The 19938-nt window shown below is 42.1% G+C and overlaps 1 protein-coding gene across 7 annotated transcripts in view; it reads right to left on the bottom strand.

Annotated features, from left to right (window-relative positions):
* Window positions 1–19938, bottom strand: part of GBF1 (golgi brefeldin A resistant guanine nucleotide exchange factor 1) — a 420074-nt gene that overhangs the window by 277952 nt on the left and 122184 nt on the right. For all 7 annotated transcript variants that reach the window (XM_034435246.3, XM_087872320.1, XM_087872323.1 and 4 more), the window contains one exon: window positions 14321–14375. In XM_034435246.3, coding sequence (XP_034291137.1) covers window positions 14321–14375 — 55 coding nt within the window. The remainder of the gene's footprint in view (window positions 1–14320; window positions 14376–19938) is intronic.

The following is a 19938-nucleotide window of genomic DNA, read 5'->3' as shown; positions in this document are numbered from 1 at the left end:
CTGCCACCCAGGTTGTCAGACTGGTTTAGCGCGGCTGTGGATTTAGGTGTAGGATTGCAGGAATTCCGACCACGAGGGGTGGGGAGTTTCGCCCCCCCCCCCACGACGGGCCACAGACAAACAACCTGGATCACGGTGGTTCTTTCCCCGGTCGCCCCACTGTGCCGGCGGGGAGAGGGACGATCCGCTGTTTCCGTTGCAACCAGCTAGGCCACCGAGGAGCTGAGTGTCCCATGCCTCCCATACAACCCTCTACTTCCCGAGCCCCGATGTCAGGTGGCAAGATCCGTGAAAGGGCTCGTTCAACCTCAGAACGGTCTAGAACAGCCACACAAACTCCAACCAGTGGCTCTCACTCAACAACGCAGGACGCGAGGAGTCCTCTTGCCGGGGGAGGCATGCCGGTGGCATTGGATGACAGTAATGATAGTGAACCAATTGACCCCATGGTAAGTGACCCAATACATCTGTTTGTTATACTGGTGACATTGAGAAACATACACAGATCGGGTACGGTCCAACAGGGAGCCCTAATAGATTCAGGGTGTCCTTGTTGTCTAATTCGTAGGGCAGTGGTCGATGGCTTAGGCCTTCACACTGCGAAGCTGCGGACTCCAATATGGTTCGAGCAAATGGATGGCTCTATTCTGGGTGGGGCACCGGCGACGCAGGTGACTGAGCTCGTTCGGTTGGAGATAGGAGAGCATAGCGACCCCATTATATTGGGTTTGGCATGGTTGGACAAATGGAGGCCCACTATTTGGTGGGAGGGCGGGTTCCGAAAACTCCGTCTGGCCATTGGACCAGAACCGGAACCAGAGGGCCAGCAACAGGACGGGCGGCTCAAGGAACGAATTGACTGTTTACAGGGGTTTTCGCAGGCGGGGTATCCAGAGATCTATAAGGATCTAGCAGCTGTCTTTAATGAGGAGGAATGTGAAGCGCTACCTTCCCATAGAGCAACCGATTGTGCAATAGAGTTGATACCAGGCGCTAAATTACCGAAGCCACGCATGTATGCCATGACCAAGCCGGAATTAGAAGACCTCCAGAGGTATATCAATAAGAATTTAGCTAGGGGCTTTATCCAGCCTAGTAGGTCACATACGGCTGTCCCTGTATTGTTCCGGGAGAAGAAAGATGGTGGCTTGTGCCTCTGTGTGGACTTTCGCAGCTTGAATGCCGTATGTGTCAAACATCTATACCATCTCCCGTTAATTAAGGACCTCTTGGTTATGCTGTCCAATGGGAGGATGTTCATGAAGCTCAATCTGAGAGAGGCCTATTACAGAGTGCGTATAAAACCGGGTGACGAGTGGAAAACCACCTTCAATTGTCCATTAGGTAACTATAAATTCCGGGTGATGCCGTTTCGGCTGCAGGGCGCCCCGGCCGTGTTCATGCAGGTACTAAACAAGTCTTGCATGAACACCTATACCGGGGAGTCCTCGTCTACCTGGACGACATCTTAAAATACACCAAGACAACGAAGGAGCATACGCGATTGGTACAACAGGTATTGAAAAAATTACTGCAAGCGAAGCTTTTCGTGAAGTTTTCAAAATGCGAATTCCACCATACGAAGTTGGATTACCTTGGGTATCGCATTTCGGGGGATGGGGTGGAAATGGATCCAAAGAAGGTGAACGTGGTGCTGGAATGGCAAGCACCTGGGACAAGGAAACAATTGCAGAGTTTCCTTGGTTTTGCGAATTTCTATAGGCAGTTTATTCCGGCCTTTGCCCAGGTGGCTCTACCCTTAACTGACCTTCTGTGCACTAAATACACTGGTATGAAGGCGAGACCAGGACAAACGTTGATGTGGACTCCAGAGTGCCAAAGAGCATTTGAGCATTTGAAAACTCTGTTTTCAAGGGAACCGATACTCAAACATCCAGACCCTGAATTACAGTTTATTGTGCAAGCAGATGCTAGCGACGTCGCTGTTGGGCCTGTATTGCTACAGAAAACTAAAGAGGGGAAGCTGCATCCATGTGCTTATACCTCTCACAAGTTAATACCCACAAAGAGGGGTTGGGCTATTTGGGAAAAGGAGGCATTCGCGGTGAGATGGGCGCTGCTCACGTAGCGACATTTATTGGAAGGCATTGGTAATAAATTTGAAGTATGGATGGACCATAAAAATTTAGAGGCACTCCAAACCCCTAGGAAATTGTCGCCAAAACAGGTACGCTGGGCACAATACTTCCAAAGATTCAACTTTGATCTAAAATATGTCCCAGGGGAAAAAAACTTTCTGGCCGATACCCTCTCATGAATGCCTCAATATAACAGTAGGAGAGAGGAGGTAGTACAGGCAATGATACCAGGGAATCAACAGGTGGGCCGATCATAGCACACCAAACCCACCTCCTCATGGCACAAGGACTTGCGTCGCGAACTAAACAAGGATCCTTGGCTCTCTGAACATAATGCCTTATTGTCTCACCGAGACAGTCTTGCATGGATGGGAGCCAAGAAGTACATACCAAGGCCATTGCAGTCTTCGATATTACATAGATGCCACGATGCGAAAACAGCTGGTTACTTCGGTTTCCTCAAAACTTTACACCTCACAAGACGCCAATTCTGGTGGCCACGCATGCATAGAAACATCGAGCAGTATGTAAAGAGTTGTAAAGTATGTGCAGTAACCAAGTCCCGACTGGGGAGACCCCTCGGTTTATTACAGTCCGTTGCGGAACCTAGCAGACCATGAGATGAGATCGCTATGGATTTTATTGTGGATCTTCCGGAAAACAACGGTAATAACGTCATATGGACTGTAATAGATCTTTTCTCCAAGCAAGCCCATTTTACTCCCTGTAGTGGCCTACCTTCTGCTCAGAAACCGTTGAAAATGTTCATACAACATATATATAGACTGCATGGGGCTCCCCATCGAATTATTTCGGACAGGGGTGTGCAATTTACGGCAAAATTCTGGCGCAATTTTGTTATCATGATAGGATCATCACAGGGGTTAAGTTCAGCCTTCCACCCTAGTACCAATGGATCGGCTGAGAGAGCTAACGCTATGGTAGAGCGGTATTTACGTTGTTACATGTCATACCAACAATCCAACTGGTCGGATCTGATCCCTTTCGCTGAAATAGCATACAATAATGCTGTACATTGTAACACCGGTGACACACCGTTCCAGGTCGTGACCGGTAGGGACTTCCCTCCAATCCCTGAACTGAAAGTACAGAGTCGGGAGCACGTCTCTCCCGACAGTTGGGATGTCCATATTGGGAAATTACGGCCACAGGTAAAGGAAGAGTTAAATAAGGCGGCAGAGGCATATAAACACCAGACTGACAAAAAGAGAGCAGACCACAGGCCTTTCAAGATTAGGGATAAACCAAAAAAACTCTAAGACCACTCCCACCCACACAGACAGGCAAGTCTTATATTCACCAAATATTCACCAGAATATAAACTGACATTCCTTACTAGTACTGATGATGTTACCTAGTTAGGGTAATGAAACATCTGCAAGAAAACAAGCAAGCTCAGAGAGCACCAAGGACCTCTCAATAAAAGAATTGAAATAGAAATGGGCTGGTCAGAGCCTTGGTAGTACAGGGGTTTAAGGCACCCTGTTATTAAGCTGGTTATTAAGACCAGCTGCCTGCAATTACTGCAGGGTTCGAATCTCGCCAAGGCTCAAGGTTGACTCAGCCTTCCATCCTTTCTAAGGTAGGTGAAATGAGGACCCAGTTTGTGGGGGCAATAAGCTGACTTTGTATAAATATACAAAAGGATGAAGGCTATTGCTGAGCACATTGTAAGCCGCCCTGAGTCTTCGGAGAAGGGCAGCATACAAATCAAATTTTTTAAAAAAATAGCAATTAAAACTGAGGGCAGGTAGCAAAGGAAAGCTCAATACCATATTGGTTTGAAACATGCAGAAGATCCTGCAGTGGATAGACAGAGGCTAGAATGATGAATGATTAAAGAAAAGAACATACATCAGCCATTGTGAAACAACTGCCCATCATCTGAAGTGAGAAGCAAAGAATCAGACTGTGGCTCTCTGTAGGTACCCACCTGAGCTCACAATGGCATACAAATCCTGTTTCTGCTGCATTATAATCTGATCTAGTAGATGTGTCCCCGAAGAACTGTGAAACAAGGCTCAATATTAAAAGGACTGGTGATCAGTAATGCAGGATTAATAATTTGAAATCAAATAAGGTTTCCAATGAAAGCATCAGGGCCCAAACATGGCTCCTGAACACCACAGACTGCCCAAGTATGAGTTAACATCACCTTGTTGAAATAACATCAACTGTGTTCTATTCAATAAGAAAATCCCTCTACATCTGAAATCCAAGTCAATCTAACAGTCATTAGACCAGTTACAATGTGTGAAAGTGAAACATTGGCCCACAACAAAAAATAATAGCAGAATCTCCATATTATGGAGATGAGAATGCTTTGGTGGTCACTTGGCACAACAAGACTAGACTGAATAACAAATAAAGATATGCTGGTATTCTCTCCATTGCTGAGAAAAATAACAATTGTGTTTAAAGTGATATGGTCATGTACTATATACTGTACTATATGCCGTTGGCCAAACAATGCCGACTGGCGGCCCCCAGGGGGAGAGCTTTCTCTGTGGGAGCACCTGCCCTCTGGAACGAGCTCCCTCCGGAGATACGGATGATTCCAGACTTACGTACTTTCCGTCGGGCCCTCAAAACTTTTTTATTTCATCAAGTCGGGCTGGCCTAATCTCTCCAATTGTGTATTTTAATTTGGATTTTTAATGAGGGATTTTAACTGTCGGGCCAAATTATTTAATTCATTTTTAAATTGTTTTTATATTTTGTATTTGATGTTTTTTACTTTTGGCTGTTCACCGCCCTGAGTCCTTTGGGAGAAGGGTGGTATATAAATTTAAATATTAAATTAAATTAAATTAAAATTAAATTGACAAGAACAGAAGAGAACCCAAAGTCAAGAAAGACAAAAATTTGAGTGAAGAACAAGAAGCAGTATACAACAACCTCAATAAAGCACTGAAGATGGAAACAGAGAAGGAAAATCTTTCAAAAGACTTCTGAATTCAGAAAGAGGTTCCAATTTTGAATTGGTATGCTAAAGAACATCAATGGATCATAGTAGTAGATGTACTAGTAGATACCAATAAACGAATAAACCAAGATGAAAGGATTATGCCAAAACATTGTATAGATGAGATTTCAATACTGAAGATAATTTGAAAGATACTTCTTACTTGCAAGAACTTGCTAGAAGATGAAGTTAGAACAACATTCTGGTCATTACCAAGTCGGAAGGCTATGGGAAATGATGTTATACTCATAGAAATATGGAAAGCAATAGAAGAAAAAAATCAGTAAAAGTTTCTAACTAACTAACTGAGTCCTGACATGTCTTGCTGACAACTTTGTCATACAAAAGGCAGAAAAGGGAACTAGAGGGCCAGCTATACTGGATGTAATCTTTACTGATAGGGAAAAACGGTTGAGAGAGAAGTTATAGGAATTTAGGGAAACAGCAACCATGTCATACTTGAATTCACCATAAGGCAATCACAGGTAACCCAACAAAGTCAGACTAATGTTTTAGACTTTAGATTTAGACTTTAGATTTCAACAATTAAGAGAGAGACTAGGAGAGGGATGGGGCTTCGCAGCGGTACCAGTCACAGGGAACGGAGCTCTCCATTCCTGTACTGGCTTTTCCCTGTTTGTGGGCTCTGAAAGGAGCCAAAGCCACCTTGTAGGGGTGGCAAAGCTAAGGAGGGGCGCTCTGTGAGGTCACAGGAGAGATCGCAAGTCTCCTGCTGAACCCCGGGGCTTTTTTCCCTCTATGCCACGGAGAGGAGAAGCGGCAGTCTAAGATGGCTGCCACAAAGCTGGGAGAGCTGACAATCATCTAAGCACAGTGCAGGAGCGGACTTTGGTGAACAGTGCCGTGAAGTGGGTGAGAAGAATTCTTTTTATTCAAATTTTAACCCCAAAAGAATAGCCAGGAAAAGAGAGCCTCACAACTATTTTTAAAAGTAGCAGTGACCTAGCACCTTGAGAAAATTTTAAAATGGAAGGAAGGAAGGAAGGAAGGAAGGAAGGAAGGAAGGAAGGAAGGAAGGAAGGAAGGAAGGAAGGAAGGAAGGAAAAGTCAGAAAAATGTCTGGCTGACAGCACCTTGAGGAGGCCCACTCTGTGCGAGCGCACCGGACGGTGGAAGGAAGACAGGAGAAAATCCTGCAGATACCCCGGGCCTACGCCATGTAGGGCTTTATAAGTTAGCACCAGCACCTTGAAACAAACCCTGAGAGCCACAGGCAGCCAGTGCAGCTCGCGCAGGAGAGGTGTCACACGGGAGTACCGAGAAGCCCCCGTAACAACCCGCGCGGCTGCATTCTGTAGTAACTAGTCTCCGGGTGCATCTCAAAGGCAGCCCCATGTAGAGGGCATTGCAGTAGTCTAGCCGAGACGTGACAAGGGCATGAGTGACCGTGGCAAGGACATCCTGGTCTAGGAAAGGGCGCAACTGGCCCACAAGGCATACCTGTGCGAAGGCCCCCCTGGTCACGGCCATCAGATGATCTTCTAAGGATAGCCGTGAGTCCAGGAGGACCCCCAGATTGCGGACCCTTTCTGAGGGAGTAAGGACCTCCCCTCCCATCACAAGTGATGGGGCTACTAGATCCAAGGATGCCAGTATCCACAGCCACTCAGTCTTGGATGGGTTGAGTCTGAGTCTGTTTCTTCCCATCCAGGCCCGAACTACTTCCAGGCAGCGGAACATCACAGAAAGGGCATCCCCAGGGTGGTCCGGGGTGGAGATGTAAAGCTGAGTATCATCAGCATATTGATGATAGCTCACCCCAAAACCACGAATGATCTCACCCAGAGGCTTCATGTAGATGTTAAAGAGCAGAGGGGAGAGAACCGACCTGAGGCACCCCACAAGTGAGGGGCCTCGGGGTGGATCTCTCTCCCCCCCGTCCACACAAACTGTGAGTGGCCCGAGAGATAGAAGGAGAACCACCACCCCCAATCCCCCGAGTCGCTGCAGTAAGATACCATGGTCGATGGTATCGAAAGCCGCTGAGAGGTCAAGAAGGACCAGGATGGAGGAACAACCCCCATCCCTGGCCCACCAGAGATCATTTACTAGGGCGACCAATGCCGTTTCTGTGCTGTGACCACGCCTGAAACCCGATTGGTACGGGTCTAGGTGGTAGTTTCCTCCAGGAACTGGGGGAGCTGCTGTGCCACCACAGATTCAACAACCTTCGCTATAAAGAGAAGGTTGGAGATTGGGCGATAGTTATTAAGGGAGTCTGGATCAAGGGTGGGCTTCTTGAGGAGGGGATGGACCACCGCCTCCTTGAGTGTGGCAGGGAAGGCCCCATCCCTCAGAGAAACATTGACTACCGCTTGAATCCAGGCTCCAGTCACCTCCCTGGCTGCAGAAACAAGCCAGGAGGGACAAGGGTCCAATAAACATGTGGAGGCACCCATTCGACCCATGATCCTGTCCACTACATCCAACAAAACAGGCTCAAACTCAACCCAGATGTTTCATTCAGGACAGGCCCCTGTCAGCTCGTCAGACTCTGCCCAGTCGGAGTCTAACCCAGTCCGAATCTGAGTGATTTTATCTTGCAGAAACTGTACAAAATCCTCAGCTCTACCCTGCAAGGGGTCCTCCCTCGCTCCATGATTGAGAAGAGAGCGGGTCACTCTAAACAGAGCAGCTGGCCAATTTTCTGCAGATGCAATGAGAGCAGCAAAATATTGGCGCTTTGCCGCTTCCATTGCCACAAGATAAGACCTAATATAGATTCTTAGCTGTGTTCGGTTGGATTCGGATCGGGTGGATCTCCAACTGCCCTCCAGGCGTCTTCTCCGACTCTTCATTTCCCTGAGCTCTGCGGTGAACCAAGGAGCCACCCGGGATCTGCGTCAGGTCAGAGGCCACAAAGGCACGATTCAATCCAAGGCCCCGACCGCAGCCTGTTCCCAGGCCGTTACCAGAGCCTCAGACGACTCGTGGGATAAGGAGGCAGGAAAAGACCCAAGCTCCTTCAGGAATTCTTCCGGGTCCATCAGGCGCCTGGGGCAGAACAGTCTCACCGGTTCTGACTCCCAGCGGCGAGGGGTGACGGAGAGAAAGTCCAGCCTGGGAAGGGAATGATCGAACCATGACAGGGGATAAGTTGACAAGTTTCCCCTACCACGATCATTTATCCACTGTCCAGAGAGAAAAACTAGGTCGAGTGTGTGTCCTCCCTTATGAGTTGGGCCCTGTACAACCTGAGTTGGGTCCATGGCCGTCATGGAGGCCATGAACTCCCGGACTGACTCAAATGTCTCCCCGACCGATGGCAGATTGAAATCTCCCACAACCAGAAGGTTGGGGAGTTCAACTGCCAATTCGGCGAGGACCTCTAACAGTGCGGGCAGGGCTGAGACTACGCAGCTGGGAGATAGGTACGTAACCAACAGACCCGACTGAACTCCAGGGTCCCATTTCAGAAGGAGGGACTCACACCCACCTATCTGAGGAACAGTGACCTCTCTAGGACTAAGACTTTCCCTAATAACAACCACTCCCCCTGCCCCTACCCTGGAGCCGTGGCTGATGCAAAACACGGAAACCTGGGGGTCATAAATCAATGAGAGGGACACCTCCCTCCGGCCCTAACCAGGTCTCCGTGATACATGCCAGGTCCACGTCCTCCTCCTCAATTAGATCTTGGACGAGGAGGGCCTTATTTGCCACAGACTTGGCATTCAGATACCCCAGCCGGAGTCTAGGGCTCCGCACTCCTACACCCCCGGGGGAGCAGGATAAAGCCAGGGGGCCAGAGCGCGCAACCAACTGGATACAGCGGGGGCACTCCCCAGATCCCCTTCTCACACATCCCCTACCCCTCCCAACCATCACTGGGATCGGAACACCCTCATTCTACCAAGCCACTTCTTTCCCCTCCCCTCCTCCCCTCAACCCACCAACTCCGGTCGTGTTGGATGGCTGAACCGTAAGAGCCGCCCCCGGCTCATTTTTCACCCCCCGCCTCCCGGGTCCCCTTAAAATTTGATTAAAAACCCTAATTAAAAACCCCTCAAGCCCCGCTTTGAAGCATGCCACCACTCGGGATTCCAAAACCCATCCTTGATATATGGTCTTTAGATTATTGGACAAAAGAGGGATACAATAAAATTTAACAAAATGCTCCATGAAGAAGAAAGGAGTGGAATTTGGGAAGAGATGGTGTTGGCAATTCAAAGTACAAAGGAGACACTGACAAGACATTTTAAGGACATTATGAACCGAGTGGAGAGCATAGACGGAATGCTGGGAAATATAACACAAAGGACAATGAGTGATCAAGATGCCCAGGAAGAGGAGGAGCCAACTGAAAGAACAGATGAAAAAACGGAACAGACAAAACAAATGAAACAAGATGCTAAGAAGGAGATAATAATAAAAATAATAAGGATTGATGACATAAGCCAAGGGGAGAGTACTCCAAGGAAATTAAAAAAGAACTGGAATCAGGAAGATTTTTTTGGGAAAGAGATAGGGATAAGAGTAGGTTATATAATGAGAAGTAATAATAAGAGGGAAATTAGAATTTGAATGACAGTATAATTAAGTATACTTAAATAATATGGTGACTGGCACAAAAATAATATATTGAACTATTGATTAAACAAATAATGAAAGATTAAAATTCAATATGAAGACATGTATGTTTGTTACAAATGTAACAAATACGTTCAAAAATATTTTATTTGTATTAAAATGTATGACATGCGTGATTAACATAAAAATAACAATGAAATATTGAATAATTAAATAATGAAGTTGAATTATAAATTGAATAAGAAAATGGAAGATTTTAATTTAACACAAATGTATTATTATTAGAATTATATAAACTTGCTAAATGTAATAAATATAATTAATAATATTCTATTTATATTAAAAGGTACAATAATTAGAATAGGGTGATTGGCATAAAAATAACACATTGAAATACTGAATAATTAAATAATGAAAGATTATAATTTAATAAAAATATGTGTTTTATTACTAGAATTATATAAGATTATTAAATGAAACAAATATGATAAATACTATTTTATTTGTATCAAGATGTCTGACACTCAGGTGCCACACTGTTCACACATTGATATGTTTGTAAAAAATAAAAAACTTACAAAATTCAACAATTAAGAAAGAGATTAGGAAGGATTCCATGGACGGAAATCCTAAAAGGAAAAGCAGCTCAAGATTCAAAATGGGATTACAAGGAGCTATTACAACAATAAATTAAAATTACCCATGTTTCCCCAAAAATAAGACCCCATCTTATATTTTTTTGAACCCTGAAATAAGCGCTTGGCCCTTTTTTCGGGGAGGTCTTATTATTTTGGGGTGCGTGGAGCAAGATGGGGCTCCTCTTGCTGTCTTACCTGATTTCCAGCTCTGTCTCCCTAACCCTAACCATAAGAAATGGCGGGGACCGGCTGCGCATGCATTTAAATATTTCTGGGGAGGGCTTATTTTCAGATGAGGGTTTTTTGGGGGGAGGGTTTATTTTGGGGGGAGGGCTTATTTTCAGAGAAACACGGTATATCTTTTCGATGGATCAGTAATGATTTCCCTTGCAAGTTTTTCCATTAAGGCATTCCTTCATTGATTATACTTTAATCTCATAGAATATAATTGTTCTTGTATAAAAAAATTGTCTAGATAATTGACTTGACCATGACCATCCTCCTGCTGGTACAATTAAAACGTATTCAGCAATTTCTTCCTGAACACGTACTTCAACTTAGAACTAGATTTAGAGCCAGGATTAGTTGTACCAAATGGATTTAGCAACTCAATGAGCAAACTTCTTAACTGCTTCAGAAAGAAGTTGCAATTTCACTTTATTATATCAATAGTGGATTGGCTTTGTCTAAAGCCTGCTTGTTCTTCTTCTACAATGAGCATCTCTGCATTTGCGCAGCGGCAGAAGTAGAAGACCTGGCTCACATCCTATTTGATTGGTGCTTGTATAAGGGGGTGAGAGACAGGTACCTTGGTCCATATACCAAATGAAGGACCCATTGGGATCCCCATATCAAAACAACTTACTTTATGTATGGCCAGAACCTGAAAATAACATTTAACACAGCACAGTACTTAAACAAAATGGTTCGGTTGAGGTCTGCATACGTGGGACCGATTGGGGTAGATTGCAAGGGTGACACTGAAATATAATTTTATGTCATTTTACTCTATTTTATATATCTATCAAATCATATTGTACCTAATCCTATAACTATTGTATTTTATCTACTTTTATTTTAAACTGTTTGTATAAGATTTTAATGGTGATATGTGTTTACACCTTGTGCTTTGATATGGCCTCTAGCCGTGATAGTGAACCTATGGCACGTGTGCCACAGGTGGCACATGGAGCCATATCTGTGGGCACGTGAGCGTTGCCCTAGCTCAGCTCCAGCGCACATATGTGCGCTGGCCAGCTGATTTTTGGGCCTTCCGGGCCCACTGGAAGTCAGGAAACAAGCCGTTTCCAGCCTCTAGAGGGCCTCCGGGCGGGCAGGGGGGAGGCCGTTTTCACCCTCCCTAGGCTCCAAGAAAGCCTCTGGAGCCTGGGGAGGGCAAAAAATAGGCCTACTGGGCCCACCGGTAACCCTTTTGCCATCGCATACCAAAAGCAGGGGTCGCTCAGGGAGGTCACATGTGCATGTGGGGGGGTTGAATTATGGGTGTGGGTATGCGCATGCGTGACCCCCCCACTCCCCACACTTCTGGCACGCAGTGGCAAAAAGGTTAGCCATCATTGGCCTATAGGCTAATAAAGCTAACTAACTAACTAACTTTATTATATGTTAAAGAGTTTTCTGGGAATTCCCTTCTGCAGATATTTACTAAACTCATTCAGTTACTCCAGCCATTCAGATACTGAGGAAGAGGGGGGGAAACAGGCTCATTCCTCTTAGCCTTGGTTTGACATAGAGTGTTTTGTGCCGCAAAGAAAATTGATTAGGAAATTCAAATTAAGTAAAGAAAATTCAGTTGAGCACCCCCTCCCCCCGCAGGACTTTATGTCCATGAAAAAACCAATACAAGCATCAATTACGAAGCAAGAAAAGATAATTTAATAAGGCTTCCTGGCAGCAACTGAAACTCAAAATAGAAATCCCATTTTATTCTGATGCCTAATCGCTTCCTACCCCACTGATAGGCCCTTACATTTCCCAACCTTTTACCTTCGTCTGTGTAGGACGACCACTATCTAATTCTCCTAAATTCGAACTAAATTTCAATGTTAACTTTCTCTCCAATTGGATCTCAGTTTTAAGTGCTGAAAAGAAGGCCCTTATAAATCAGCTTAAGTCTAATAAATCACCAAGCAATGATTTTAATCACTGCTGAAATATTACCGAACAATTTGGAAAGATAGACCTCAGTTCTTGCCTTCATTTACTTAGATTGATCACACTGCAGAAATCCCAGAGCACTGAACCTAGCATCATAGTGCCCATTTACAAAAATCTTGCCAGCTGATTACAGGGAGTCCTCAACTTACAACCACAATTATGACCACAAACTTTGGTCCCTGAGTGAAGTTGAGGCTGTAATATTATTATTTCATTCTACTGTGATAGTCGAAAGTCAATGCTTTTCTTTCCTTTTACTCTGTTGTGACTCCGACCCCCGAGCCTGTCCTAACAGAGGGAGAGGACTCAGAAGGTGAAGGAGAGGATTTTGCAAGGCCTCCCTCTCCAGGACCCTCCTCTCTGGCAATGCCTCAGGTTTCCTCCGCAGGCCAAGAGATATGCCAGGAGCAAGGCACTTCGGAGCAGCCGCAGATAGAGAGTGAGGAGGATGAGTTTTGGCTGGATCCCAGACAGCGTCGGAAGGATAAGCGTGCGCAGCAGAGAAAGAGGCGTGGGCAGGCCAGAGATTGAGCTGAGTCACTGGACCACACCCCACAAGGGATAAAAGGGGGTGTTTCGGCTATTCAGGCCTTGTGACAGACAAATTGAAAAACTCGAAGTCATATCGTGTTTCTAGAACCCTGTTAGAATCTCTTTTTGGATTTCTTCGGACTGGACTTTGACAATTCTTTGCTTTGTGGAATTAATTTGATATATCGGACTGAGGAGAAAAAACCTCCCTTAGTGAGTAAAATCTCTTGGCAGGCAGTTCATGGGTTGCTGCCAAGACTGTTATCTTAAAGGAATTCCTGACTGTTTGATTCATTAACTCCTGGCTGTCTGTTTGTGTGCGTGCGTGCGTGCGTGCGACGGGGACAGAACATATTCCTTTACCCTATACTTCTCCTTTTCCCTTCCCTATTTTCCACTATTTTCATTTTCGTTTGATTTTATATTTTGATAAGTTTAATATATTTATTTTTAAAAAACACCCATTCTTCTTTCTGAGTTAAAGTTGTAGGCAGCTCCATAAAAACAAGGCTTCTCTAGGCACTTTACTTCATGACTTGCCTCCCATAACCACCCAGAGATTAAAATGGGCAGCAATAAAACTCATAATAAAATAAATATAAAGACCAAACAAATGACAGCATAACAATCAGTCTCAGAACTGTCTCAGAATGAAGATATCAAATTGGTAGATAGGATCAACCATCAAGTGCAAATGAATGAACAATCAAGAAATACACTGCAGACTGCCATTTAGTAACTATGAATACTTTAGGAAGATATTCAGATGCCTTGATACCTACAAAGATGACCAGTGCAAGCAATGGTATTCCCCGTGACATTCTATGGTAGTGAAAGTTGAAGAAGCAGAATATAAAGAATATTAATTGTTTTGAACGTTGGTGTTGAAGAAAACTCCTGAGAATACTGTGGACAGCCAAGAAAACAAACAAACAAATAAACCCAGAATTCTCACTCAAGACATATAATGACTACTTCAGATACATTATATGTAGACCTAGCTTTCTGGAGAAATATTTAATGGAAATGTGAAAAGAAAGGTGAAAGAGGATAACTAGCAGCAAACTGGATGAACTCAGTTACAGTGGTGATGGGCAGGGTGCTGGAACACCTGAAAACTCAAGTTAGGGAGAGATCCTCATGGAGAAATTTTATGTATCTGCTAAGAATCAATACCAAGGCACCCTATCAATCCATCCATCTATCAGAAATACTACATATGTCAAATGGCACATACAGCTAAATAAATAGCTCTTGCAACAAATATGACAAGGAGGAGGAACAAGAGAGTGCAAGTGCACTTAAAAGTAAAGCAATATTCACTGTTTGGATCTTACCTTTCTTATGTTGGTCCCTACATAGCTCTTGGGCTCCTCTTTAAACTGAGATGACCTGGAATAATATAAACAGACAAAGATATTAAATACAGGGAATACAAGGAAGTTCTCTATTTTTTTAATGCTAATTTTATTAAAGTTTATAATATACAACAAATACTAATAAAAACAATTTTAGTAACTTATCACCTTCTCTTAAAATACAACAAATGACCTCTTCTTCTCATATCCATCTCTTTATCAATAAACAAATCCATAAAATGTCATCATTTCACTCTTGATGTTAAGCAGAAGTTCATTAAGTTCATTACCAGACAACAACAAATCTATTTTAATCTTGATCATTTATTTCTAACAATCTTGATTTTTAGTCCCTTCAAATAATGTCACAGCACTTGTTTTTATTTTTACTTTTTCTTTGTCCTTTCTCACAAAATTCTTCAAAACTTCAACAAGCCTCTTTTATAAATCCAATATAGGAAAATTATTCAGGTGACTCTCTTGGTTTGTTTATCCAGTGTAATAAGTCATTCTTGTAGCCCGTCATTCTTAAATCCATTTTTAAATTAGGCTCAATTGTGTCAGGTAACCTTTGTTCCTCTTTGATAGCATCTTTTAAACAGAGTCTACCTATAGAGGCGGATACTCTTAAAATTTACTTCTATTTTTTAAAAAATATTCTTCAATATATCTAAAATGGCATATGTGGATGACCTTGGGGGACACGGGAAAGCAATGCTTCCTAGGGAACAATCAGAACAAGAGAAGGGGGAGTCCTCAGCTGCTTAACATTCAGAGAAAGAAATCTAAGAAAGACCCTTCCTAATTGATCAGATTGTTAAAAGTGGTAGCAAGAAGTTTGTACATTCGGATTTCTAACGTTCTGTTAATGTAGGCTTACAATAAAGTAGATCTAGTTCATCTAGTAGCATTTCCTGTCTCATTTACCCAGGTCTGACAATGTCCAAATTTAAAATATTCTGTATTAGTAAGTCAAGTTGAAATGTTCTTCTCCTTTAATTGTAATCTTTTGATCCTTCTATTCCCTCTGGTGTCCAATTTTTAAACTCTTAGTTTTTTTAAAAAAGAATTCAAAACAAAAGCATTTTCCCATGGGAAGGATTCTTTATAATTAATTCCAAAATCTTATGTCAAATTTATCTGGACCCTCAATCCTTTTGTAACTTTCTAAAATTTTAGTTTTAATTGCCCCTTTGCTGTTTGTTCAGGAAATCTTTTTTAAAACCCTTAAATTTTTATTCCAATTTCTTTTGCTAAGGATTGAAGGAAACTCACCCAGTGCTATAAACCTGTTGATCCCAAGGTTCCTAATAAGCAGTTAACAAGCAATTTCTGAAAGTGATTAGAAAACCTAGTGTATGAGGCCAGTGTCTTTTTAGTTTCCATTTTTAGCAAAATGGCTATTCACTTGTCCCCCAGAGCTCTTAAACCTTTTCAGTCTCCTCATGAGAAACAACTCTTTGGATTACATGTGTGCGATCTTGTCCTCTCCTTTTTTAGAGAGGAATTATGAAAAGCCAGTCTGTTTGTCAGCTCCACTTTCTGTGGAGTTGTCTTCAATTCAACATTTTTTTCCTCTGGAAGTCCAAGAAAGTACTCTTCTTAACATTCAACAGATAGTTATAATGCTTTTATTAGAATCTTTTTTTATATGCAGTCTCTTTACTTTCTTCTGGTCAGACGTTTCCTTACATTTTCTAATCAATGTTACAAAAAATAATAACAGACAGAATAACAGAGTTGGAAGGGACCTTGGAGGTCTTCTAGTCCAAACCCCTGCCTAGGCAGGAAACTCTATACCACTTCAGACAAATGATTATCCAACATCTTCTTAAAAACTTCCAGTGTTGCAGCATTTGCAACTTCTGGAGGCAAGTTGTTCCACTGATTAATTGTTCTAACTGTCAAGAAATTTCTCCTTAGTTCTAAGTTGCTTCTCTCCTTTTTTTTTATTGAAAAAGTTTTCAAATACAAATTTTTCCCCCTTTTTTTTCCCCCTCTCCCTCCCCCTCCCTAACCCCCCCTCCCCACCCATCCCCCGTGACTTCTTCATAACAAAAAAAAACCCTAATTCATAACAGATTACTTACTCCCTCCTCTAAATATTGACCTTTACTTACTAAAAATATTATTAATATTATAACATCCCCCTTTATCCATACATTTCTGAAAAGAGAAAAGGAAAAAAAAAAAAAGACATTATACTATAACATTATAGAATAACTTCTCCACTTAACTATACGATAAGTCCTACTTTAACATTTAATCTTCTATATATATTACTATAACATTTCAAAGCGGCCTTCCCCATAAAATCTAGTTTAACATTTATTCCACTCTATCCATTTCCTCCACTCCCCTAAATATATCACTTAAAATCCCTTTTCTTAGACTAATCAATCTACTAACTAGCTTATTCACCCACTATCATGCAAAATTACCATACACAACATTTCTTAATATCTTTGATTCACTGCCCACACTACTTAAAAATATATGTCTATATTTTCCATTATATCTAAATAAAAAAAAAAGAAAAGACAATGACTTTAAATTTATAATCCATATAGTATCTTCTTTGAGGTCTTTCCACTGGATTGGTAGAACCAACATCCATAATCGGGTAACATAGCTTGCTGGTGCAACAGTTTATTCAGGATCTTCAATCATATCTGCCCCCATCAGTAGTAAATATCTTCTTATATGTATAAAAGTAAAAACAACCACCCGAGTGACATTATAATTATATTCCATATAGTAATAATTGTGGGTTTCATCAGGATTATTAATTCCCATCATCGTAGTGGGTAACAACCCGATCTTCTGCATGCCCCAGCATAATTCTCTTGCCTTGTGATTCAAGATAATATAATATGTTTATCAACACAAAAAGAAATTCCAAAGTGGATAATTCAAATCCATCAGTTTAAGGCTCGTTTCACGTCCCCAAATTACGGCCATGCAGAGATCTGCCACAATCCTCAGGATGATATTAACCAATACGTCGCCTCTTCCATGTTTACACATAATCATTCATATTTTAAAGTCACTGGCTTCACTGTTGCCTGATTTAGAAATTTCTATTTTTATGCCACCTATTTCTTTTTTTTTTCTTTTTTTTTTTTGTGGGTTTGGTTTCCATCCTGGTTTCCTTTCTACAAATTGTGTATCATCTGGTCAGTTTTTATTCTGCTTTGTAGATTGGTCTTGCTGGTTTTGTTTTTGTATCTCATGTTTCTTTTTTATCCCTTGTATATCCCCTAATTGGTTTCCATGCTTATCCTTGCCTTGATAAGTCATCACATTAAGGTTAGATGCCTCTTCTCTCAAATTTGTAGATAGTCCAGCTGGGGTATCCAATAAATCCAAAGGCAATTCATCTGGTACAGTCTCTGTAATTCGATATTTTACCTTTATTTCCAGCTCCTTCTGCTTATCCTGTATTATACCTGAAGATGTTAAGTTCATTTTCAACCTATTTTGATAAAATTCTTCCGCTCTTTCAACAGTATTTAGCTGATATCTTTCTCCTTGGTATCTAAATATAATACCAACTGGGGCGTCCCACCTGAATGGGATATTTCTCTTTTTTAACTCATTTACCAGAAAACCAAATTTCTTCCTTTCCATCAATATCTTAGGTGGGAGTTCCTTGTAAATCCAAATCTTTCTTCCATACAATTGCAAATTAGAATTGAAGGAATTTTGCACGATATTATTCCTAATTTCTTTATCTATAAAATAAATCACCACATCTCTAGGCAATTGCCTTTGCTTGGCAATCCAGGAGTTTATTCGATAAACTCTGTCAATCCTACAAAACACTTCCTCAGGTTGAACCTTTAGAATCCCAGCTAGAATTTCAGAAGATATTTTCCTTAAATCATCTCTATTATTTTCCTGCAAACCTCTTAATCTTATCGCGTATTCTGTGAAATTATATTGTACCATTAAAATCTCTTTTTCAATCTTCTGTTGCAGATTTTCTGCATTACCATACTTTTGATCAGCATCCATTTTAGGTTTTTCTTCTAAGCTATTATCCTGAGTGTTTGTCAAATCATTTTCAATTTTCTGAATTCTATTGTCCAATTTATCTTGAGTTTCTTCCATTTTAGACTCTAGTACATTAGTATTTGTGTCCAACTGTATCATAAATTCTGTAAAACCATTAGCCACTTTTAAAAAAAATTTCTCCAAAAAATCAAACTTAGATTTCACCAATTCTTTAATTTCCTGCTTAAATTTTTCAAGTTGCTGATTCACAATCTCCTCCCTTCTTTCAATCTCCTCTATAAAAAATTCTATTATATTAAAATCAGGTTTCTGAGACTGAAGAGTTAAGACTTGTTCCTTTAAGTTGTTGGTGGGGGAATCCCCCCCCCTTCTTGTTTATCTGACTTTATGAGTCTCAGTGCCATGTTTCCGCCCAGGCAGGCTTTGTTAAAAAAAAAAAGCAAGAAAAAAAAAAAAGACTGCTTTCCAATCAACAACAATATCAAGTCTCCAAGGGAAAAAAAAGAGAAAAAGACACAGGAGCGAAGTTTTGTCTACAAATGTAGCCAGTGGTATTTATTCCGCTACATTGTAGTAATAGAAAACAGAAGGACTTTCCCTTTCAGCCTCTCCTCCAGCCGACGCCATTTTAAAAGGCTTTTTTTCCTCTTTCTTTTCCTCCTCTCTCTTAAGTATTTTTTTTTTAAAAAATCAGTAAAATACTTGCGGTTCAGTATTACAGGTCCAGCTCACGTTTTCTTTGAGTAGTCTGTTAAATTTGTAGGCTTGCTTTTTGACGCCTGGCTCTGCATTAGCAGAGGTCTCCCAAAGCCCGGAGCAGCGGCTGGGGATACGGGGCATCTCATCCGCTCCGTCCCAAAAGTAAAAGAAAAACTTTTGGGACTCCGCAGAGAGTTCTACCCACCCCTGCCGGCTCTATCTCCGTTTCCTCATGGAAACGGAGTTTTTTCGAGCCGCCATTCCGTTGTGAAGGCGGCTCTGTACAGGCAATGGAAGCTGACGATCCCAAAGGAACGTCTGGCAGCGACGAGCAGCAAACCGGAAGTCTAAGTTGCTTCTCTCCTTGATTAGTTTCCACCCATTGCTTCTTGTCCTACCTCAGGTGCTTTGGAGAATAGCTTGACTCCCTCTTTTTTGTGGCAGCCCCTGAGATATTGAAACACTGCTATCATGTCTCCCCTAGTCCTTCTTTTCATTAAACTAGACATACCCAGTTCCTGCAACCATTCTCGATATGTTTTAGCCTCCAATCCCCTAATCATCTTTGTTGCTCTTCTCTGCACTCTTTTCTAGAATCTCAACATCTTTTTTACACTGTGGCAACCAAAACTGAATGCAGTATTCCAAGTGTGGCCTTACCAAAGCATTATAAAGTGGTATTAACACTTCACGTGATCTTGATTCTATCCCTCTGTTTATGCAGCCTAGAACTGTGTTAGCATTTTTGGCAGCTGCTGCACATTGCTGGCTCCTATTTAAATGGTTGTCCACTAGGACTCCAAGATCCTTTTCACAGTTACTACTATTGAGCGAGGTACCACATATACTATACCTGTGCATTTCGTTTTTCTTGCCTAAAT

This window comes from Pantherophis guttatus, chromosome 6 (assembly GCF_059756535.1).
Source record: "Pantherophis guttatus breed Tessera chromosome 6, ASM5975653v1, whole genome shotgun sequence".
Classification (NCBI taxonomy): Eukaryota; Metazoa; Chordata; class Lepidosauria; order Squamata; family Colubridae; genus Pantherophis; species Pantherophis guttatus.
Note: the sequence above shows the minus strand (reverse complement) of the source record. Positions and strands in the feature narration are given on the sequence as shown.